Genomic DNA, 7,566 nt, shown 5'->3' with positions numbered 1-7,566 from the left:
CTGCACTGCTGAAGACATAAAAAAGTGGGAGAAAAATGCTAAGGCCAAGAAATGGCTTGTGTGTGGACTAGGTCTAGATGAGTACAGTAGGATCCAAAGCTGTACTACTGCCAAGGAGATATGGGACACTTTGCAAGTGGCTCATGAAGGAAGACCTCAAGTGAAAAGATCCAGAGGAACACTGCTATATTCTCAATATGAGAATTTTACTATGAAGAAAGGAGAAACTATCCAAGATATATATACTGATTGGAAATCTTACTGCTTATGAACTGAGAAGGCAAACCATGAAGATGGATACCCCCAAGAAGGAGAGAAGGCTAGATCTCAGAATTGCTGAAGGTTCAGATCTGGAAGATGATGAGATGGTTATGATCACTAGAGAATTCAAAAAGTACTTGATGAGAGAAAAGGGTTTTTCAAGAGGTACAACTTTCAACAAGTAAAGAGCTCCTGAGAAATAGACCAATGAGGGTTGCTACAAGTGTGGTAAGACTGATCACATGATCAAGAACTGCCCTCAATGGGAAATTGAGTGGCAGAAAGAAAGGGGTGAACGAAGGAACAGGAAGAAGGAACAGGTTCAACCAAAAAGGAACAAAGGTTCAACCAAGGCTATGGTTGCTGCTTGGGGAGAAACTTCAGATGAAGATTCGGAAGATGAAGCTGAAAAAGAGAAATCATTGATGGCCATTGGCGAATCAGATGATGAACAAGAGGTAAGTATCCCTCATCTCAAAAATAAGATTAAATTTTTGTCTAAAGAAAAGTTGGCTGAGCTACTACTAGACTTCATTGATGAGTCTGAGATAATTAACAATAAGAAAGAAGTTCTGTCTAGGGAATGTGTGATCCTAAAAGCAAAATGCAAAAGTCTAGAGTCTAGGGCTAATGCGAGTGATAACACAAATGCTGAGTTGAAGAACCAGGTTCTTGAACTTGATAACAATGTCCTAGAACTTAAGTCTGAAAACTTAAAACTGAAACTAGGAACATGAAAGAAGAAAGTTGATCACACATATCTCACTCTAGAAGAAAACTTGGGAAAAATGAAAGATGAATTGTATAAGAAAGATGAACTCATCAAAGTCCTGAAGGAAGATCTAGGAAAGGTGAAACATGAACTAGACAGAACTTGCAAGTGGAACAAGGCTTCTGGTGCACTCTCTTGGCTGCGAGAGCATCACAGTAACAACAAAAGAGGACTTGGCTATGGGACTCTAGAAGCAAGTACCTCACTCTTCCTGAAAATAAAATCTGCACACAATGTGGCAAGGCTGGCCATTACAAAAATGAATGCAATGCAAAAGAAAAGGCCAGTCAAAAGAACAAAGTCTTTGTTCAAGATAAAAACAAGCTGCCTGGGTGGGAAAGAAGGAATCTGATTCATCCTTTTTGCTATAGAAAGGGACCCAAACTAGTTTGGGTTCCTATGACTAACCCCTGATTTTTTTTGCAGGTCCAAGTGAAAGGGAGGAGCCAAATATGGTATATGGATAGTGGCTTCTCAAAACATATGACTGGGAACAAGGACCAATTCCTTTCACTTCAGGACTTAAAAGGAGGTAATGTCTCCTTTGGTAATGGAAAGAAAGGTGAGATCATTGGGGTTAGAAAGGTAGGCAAAACAGATTCTCATTCCATAGAGAATGTCTACCTGATAGATGGCTTGAAATATAGCCTAATAAGTGTGTCACAATTGTGTGACAGAGGTAATCTTGTAGCTTTTACCTCTACCACATGCTTTGTGATTAACCTTACCACTGACAAGATTGTTTTGCAGAAAAAAAAAGTTAACAATATTTACATTGTAGATTTGTCTACTCTCTCAGAAAATGAACTCACTTGCTTAAGTGCGTTGGTTAATGATCACCTCCTGTGGCACAAAAGACTTGGTCATGCAAGTCTAAATCAGCTAAACAAATTAGTCTCTAAAGACTTGGTGATAGGGTTACCTAATATCAAGTTCAAGAAAGACAAAGTTTGTGAGGCATGTGCAAGGGGGAAGTAGGTAAGATCATCCTTCAAAAGCAAGAAAATGGTAAGTACAATCAAGTTGTTGGAACTGGTCCATATGGATCTATGTAGTCCAATGAGAACCATGAGCAGAGGTGGAAAGAATATATAATGGTTCTTGTCGATGATTATTCTAGATTTACCTGGGTTCTATTTCTAACCTCCAAAGATGAAGCATTCGACATATTTATTGCATTTGTTAGAAAAACTCAGAAACAATTAGGAAATCAACTTGCATCCATTAGGTCTGATCATGGAACTGAATTTGAAAATTCCAAGTTTGCTGAATTCTATGATGAAAATGGTATAGTTCATAATTTCTCTGCCCCTAGGACCCCTCAACAAAATGGAGTAGTTGAAAGGAAGAATAGAACTCTGGAGGACATGGCTAGAACCATGTTGCTTTCTAGTAAACTTCCCCACAGCTTCTCGGCAGAGGCCGTAAACACTGCATGTTATATAATCAATAAATGCAAGACCAAACCTCTGGTAGAGAAGACTCCCTATGAGTTACTTAAAGGGAGAAAACCAAACATATCCCATCTTAGGGCATTTGGTTGCAAGTGCTATGTGCACAATAATGGAAAAGACTTCCTAGGTAAGTTTGATCCCAGAAGTGATGAGGGAGTATTCTTGGGATATTCTTCACATATCAAAACATATAAAGTGTTTAATAAAAGAACTCTGTGTGTAGAAGAAAGGGTACATGTAGTATTTGATGAAACTAACATTCTTTCTGAGAGACAAGAACATGAAGATGAAGCTATTGGATTGGTAAAGGAATTGACTGAATCCCCAGCACAAGTCAAAGTGGCATCAAAAGAAGGAACAAGTGATGGACCAGGTCCTTCAAATTAGGGCAACCTGACAGGGGGAACTAATCAAGGAGAAATTGAATCAAACCCCTAGAGGAACTTGTTCATGAACCTGTTCCTCAGCAACAGAACATGGGAGAGACATCTAGCAGAAACTAGTTGGTTGTGAAACCTCACAAGTATAAAAGTTCTCATCCCATTGAGAACGTTATTATTGATCCAACATCTGGAATCAAAACTAGATCATAGCTAAAGAATATGTGTGTTTTTGATGCTTTCTTATCTCTTATTGAACCTAAAAATGCTGTTGAGGCTTTGTAGGATGCAGATTGGGTGAATGCAATGCAATATGAACTCAACCAATTTGAAAGAAGTCAAGTTTGTCATCTAGTTCCGAGACCCAAGGACAGATCAGTCATTGGTATAAAATAGGTCTTCAGAAACAAACTTGATGAAGATGGAACAGTTACAAGAAACAAAGTAAGACTGGTGGTACAAGGATACAATCAAGATGAGGGCATAAACTATGATGAGACATTTGCTCCAGTTGCAAGACTAGAGGCAATCAGACTCCTCATAGCCTTTGCAGCACACATGGAATTCACTCTTCATCAGATGGATGTCAAAAGTGCCTTCCTGAATGGCTACCTAAATGAAGAAGTGTTTGTGAAACAACCTCCAGGGTTTGAGAAAAAGGAATGTCCTGAGCATGTGTACAAGTTAGACAAGGCTCTCTATGGGCTCAAGCAGGCCCCAAGAGCTTGGTATGAATGACTATCTAAATTCCTACTGGAGCATGGTTACAAAAGAGGTAAAATTGACAGTACCTTATTTGTAAGGGAAAAAGGTAAAAATCTCCTTGTTGTGCAAATATATGTGGATGACATCATATTTGGGGCTACCACTGATAGGATGAGTAAGGACTTTGCAAAACTAATGGGCAGTGAGTTTGAAATAAGCATGATGGGTGAGCTTAACTTCTTTTTAGGCTTGCAGATCAAACAAAGTCTAAATGGAACCATGATCCATCAACAGAAGTATACAAAAGAGCTAATCAAAAAGTTTAAAATGGAGGAATCTAAAGAAATAGACACACCCTTTGCAACTACCACCAAATTAGATATTGATGAACCTGGTTCTTCAGTCGATCAAAAGTTGTATAGGGGTATGATTGGTTCACTCTTGTATCTTACTACAAGCAGACCTGACATCATTTTTAGTGTAGGGCTTTGTGCTCGTTTTCAGGCAAATCCAAAAGAGTCCCACTTGACTGTGGTAAAGAGGATACTGAGATATCTGAAAGGCACCACTGATCTGTGTCTTTGGTACTCTAAAGGTAGTAATTTTGATCTAGTTGGATATGCTGATGCTGATTATGCAGGTTTCTTAGTGGACAGGAAAAACACCTCAGGTATGGCACACTTCCTTGGTTCATGTCTTGTGTCATGGGCTACCAAAAAGCTGAGTATGCTGAAGCTGAGTATGTTGCTGCTGCTTCCTGTTGTGCTCAATTGCTGTGGATCAAACAACATCTGGTAGATTTTGGAATTGAAGTGGGATGTATTCCAATATTCTATGATAACACTAGTGCTATAAGTATGACAAAAACCCTGTTCATCATAAGAGGACTAAGCACATAGATGTTAGACACCATTTCTTAAGAGATAACTATGAGAAAGGATTGATTTCAATAGAATTCTGTGCTACTGATAAGCAAATAGCTGACATCTTCACTAAAGCACTGAGTAGAGAAAACTTTGAGAGGAACAGGTTGGAGGTAGGGATGATTAAGATCACCTAATAGGTCCAGTTCAGAATGCACAATGAATATATATATATATATATATATATATATAGTTCAGAATGCATAATGAAAATATATATATTGGTTAGGAGTTCTAACTTTGTGTAAATATCTAGATCAATTCTTACTCAGTTTCATACTTTAATTAGTATACTCCTGTGACATGTGTATGACTCACTGATCTCTTACAAAGTTTATTCTATTTTGGCATTTGAGGCATGTTCAAGAGAGTTCTATATAAAGAACCTGGTTCATCAGTATGTGTTCATATGAAAAGCTCAAGTATGTTTTCTATACTCTGCACAATTAGAAAGATTATTTTTCCAATCATGAGCAGAAGTCCTACATTCATCAAATTCCCAGGAATTCTATCCGTTGAGCATTGAACCAGTTTCGTTCCTCTAGAACTCTAAAAACCGGGATTTTGCCTGAAATCTAGCGATGCCTAATAATCACTAAGAGACCGGAATTACATCTTGATTAGACTTCTAATTAACCTGTGAAAAATCTACCGTTACTGCATTTAAGTCTAATCATCTTTAAATACACGCCACACCTCTTCTTCATTAGTCCATAACTGTTAAAACTCTTCTCAAGTTTTGATCGCCCTACTTCTCTCCAAAATTCCCAAATTTTTCTTAAGAAACAATCCACCATGACTAACCCCCAAGATAATCCTGGCACTACCCTACCAGTATCCCCTTCGAATACATCCTCATCTACACCCCCTAGTGAAACCCCAAAACCTAGGTTTCGTAGGCAGAAAATGTTGGCCAGAAAAACTGTAGCTTCTGGAGCTCTAAGAAAAGTTATAATTAAGAAATTGAAGGCTAGCCAGAGGAAGAAAAGTCCTACTCAAGAATCTGACTCAAGCTCTGGGTTTGAAGCTTTTATTTCTGCTAGCAAAGGAGAAGAACATAGGTCTTTTGACACTGCCAAAATTCAAGAAACCCCTGATGAGGTAAGTTCTTGTGTGGTACTCTCTACTGGTTGAAAATGTAGAAAATAGGTTTGTCTTGGTTGGTCCTGTCAAAGATGTAAAGGGGGCTGAATCTAGTAGAAGTGGAGGTAAAAAGAAAGAAAAAGAGAGAGAGGGAGCAAGTGGTGATGAGAGGGGAAATGGGAAAGAAAACGTTCTGACTATCTGTGGAGGTGTTGAAGAAGGTGGCAACAAGTCAGGGGGAAGTGGTTCTGGGGAGGCGGCTGAAGGGCTTATGCATCTAAGCAAGCAGCAAGATGAACCTGGTTCATCTGTTGAGGAAACACTGGCTGATCTTCTGAAGAGGGTTGGAGCCAGTTATGATCCAAAGAATCGTAAAGCTTTCACACAAAAGGCTCCAACTGCTTCCAAGCCAACAAAGAAAAGCAAAATGTCATCCCCAAAACCTACTGTACCTTCAGTACCTAAGGGAAGAGCCACTAGAAGCAGGGTCAGACAAAGTGAAGTTGAGTTACAGAAAGCTCTAGAAGAAAGCAAGAAGAAAAAGAAGGAGAAGGGAAAATCAAAGGCTGTGGAGAGTTCTGAGGTTGCAGAAGAAGAAGAAGAGGAGATGGAACTGGTCCATTAAGAAAGGGGAACAACTGTGGAGGTTCCTACACCCAAACCAAAAAGGGCCAAGGCTTCTTCCAAGAAGTCTTCCTCTGAACCTGTATCTGATGAACCCTCTTTAGCTAAAAGAACCAGATCTACATGAAAGTTAAGCAGGTAAAAATTACTGAGGAAGAAGAAGAATGGAGTGGATAAGAAGAAGAAGAGGAATCTGAAAAAGAACAAGATAGGTTTGCCATCTTTGGCAGAAGAATTTTTTTGAAAGGAAGACTGTTGAGAGACCTGGATGAGCCAGGAATGAGATAACTAGTGGATGCCCTAGCTGCACAAGGTTGGAAGGACATGGTCCTTGAAATGGATGGGAGGCTGGCTAGGAACGAATTGATTGAGTTTATGGCCATTGCCACAGGGAAGAATGAGGTAGTCACCAGTATAGTGAAAGGAGTAAGGGTGCAGTTTGATGCACTCAAATTGGGTAAGATTCTAGACATACCTAGTGAGGGGTATGATGATTATACAAGGCAAAGGTGGCCATGTCTATATTCTCTCCCTACTGCTTTTCAAATTACTAGGAATTTTTGTGATGCCGTAACTGCTAAAGATGTGCCTGAAGCCAGGTTTGTGCAGAAAAGTGAGATGAGGCCTGAGCATAAGGTCTTGTTTGAATTTGTTAACAAGTGCCTGCTGCCCAGACAGGAGAGGAGGCACATTGCCAACTATATGGACCTGGTTCTTATGGAGTGCCTTGTGAGAGGAATGCAGATCAATTGGCCTGCCTTTATTGCCAAATTACTGGATAGGGTCATAAATGGCTCCAAGGCTCATGCCACCCCATATGGGTTCATATTGACTACTGTGCTGGATAGGCTGAATATGTCTTTGAAGAAATGGGAGATGGCATCAAGAAAGGAATACTTTGGCATCAAGACTCTTTTGGCTTATGACTATCCAGTCAATGCCACCCCAGTTGAACCTGGTTCATCCCTGAAGACACTTGTGAACAACAAGGTTAGGGCTTTGGTTCAAGAGTGTGGATCTAAGGATGCTGAAATTGCTCGGCTCCAGGCTCGTGTAGCTGAATTGGAAACTGAAAGAGATGGCCTTAGAACTGAGCTAGCAAAAGAAAAGGAGAAGAGTGATGGGATGCTTCAGAATATGCTCAACATTCTCCAAACCCGGCTCTCTAGTTCCTCCAAGCCTTAGGATGTCCAGTTGTTGTTTTCTGAACCAAACTAGTACCCAGTGACCCAGATTAGGGACTTTTTCGTTTTATTTTTGCTCATGCTTTGGAAGTTTTTCTTTATTTTTATGGTTTGTTGGTGGAAACATATCTTATCAATGACAGCTGTTGTTTCTCTTGTTCTATGAAGATTTTGCTCTTA

The 7,566-nt window shown here is 39.7% G+C and overlaps 3 protein-coding genes across 3 annotated transcripts; all 3 read left to right on the top strand.

The window, feature by feature from the left end:
- Positions 1-293: 293 nt before the first annotated feature.
- LOC138874851 (uncharacterized) lies at positions 294-998 on the top strand. Its single transcript, XM_070153638.1, has 2 exons — positions 294-368; positions 465-998. Exons 1-2 carry the CDS (start codon positions 294-296, stop codon positions 996-998), a joined length of 609 nt encoding a protein of 202 aa, XP_070009739.1.
- A 51-nt stretch (positions 999-1,049) lies between these two features.
- LOC138874850 (uncharacterized) lies at positions 1,050-4,370 on the top strand. Its single transcript, XM_070153637.1, has 6 exons — positions 1,050-1,319; positions 1,460-1,618; positions 2,089-2,320; positions 2,711-2,860; positions 3,514-3,595; positions 3,656-4,370. The coding sequence occupies exons 1-6, from the start codon at positions 1,050-1,052 to the stop codon at positions 4,368-4,370; spliced, it is 1,608 nt and encodes a 535-aa protein (XP_070009738.1).
- Positions 4,371-5,401: 1,031 nt separating this feature from the next.
- On the top strand, positions 5,402-6,203 carry LOC138874849 (uncharacterized). Its single transcript, XM_070153635.1, has 2 exons — positions 5,402-5,596; positions 5,679-6,203. Exons 1-2 carry the CDS (start codon positions 5,402-5,404, stop codon positions 6,201-6,203), a joined length of 720 nt encoding a protein of 239 aa, XP_070009736.1.
- Positions 6,204-7,566: the final 1,363 nt, after the last annotated feature.

This window comes from Nicotiana sylvestris, chromosome 8 (assembly GCF_000393655.2).
Source record: "Nicotiana sylvestris chromosome 8, ASM39365v2, whole genome shotgun sequence".
Classification (NCBI taxonomy): Eukaryota; Viridiplantae; Streptophyta; class Magnoliopsida; order Solanales; family Solanaceae; genus Nicotiana; species Nicotiana sylvestris.
Note: the sequence above shows the minus strand (reverse complement) of the source record. Positions and strands in the feature narration are given on the sequence as shown.

Bases quoted from the DNA above. Each gene is read 5' to 3' on its own strand.
- LOC138874849 (XM_070153635.1), top strand. From the start codon at position 5,402: ATGTTGGCCAGAAAAACTGTAGCTTCTGGAGCTCTAAGAAAAGTTATA. The intron at 5,597-5,678 runs GTAAGTTCTTGT...AAAGATGTAAAG, and splicing joins TTCAAGAAACCCCTGATGAG to GGGGCTGAATCTAGTAGAAG.
- LOC138874851 (XM_070153638.1), top strand. From the start codon at position 294: ATGGATACCCCCAAGAAGGAGAGAAGGCTAGATCTCAGAATTGCTGAA. The intron at 369-464 runs GTTATGATCACT...CCTGAGAAATAG, and splicing joins ATCTGGAAGATGATGAGATG to ACCAATGAGGGTTGCTACAA.
- LOC138874850 (XM_070153637.1), top strand. From the start codon at position 1,050: ATGAAAGATGAATTGTATAAGAAAGATGAACTCATCAAAGTCCTGAAG. The intron at 1,320-1,459 runs GTCAAAAGAACA...TTTTTTTTGCAG, and splicing joins CAATGCAAAAGAAAAGGCCA to GTCCAAGTGAAAGGGAGGAG. The intron at 1,619-2,088 runs GTAGGCAAAACA...GGATCTATGTAG, and splicing joins AGATCATTGGGGTTAGAAAG to TCCAATGAGAACCATGAGCA.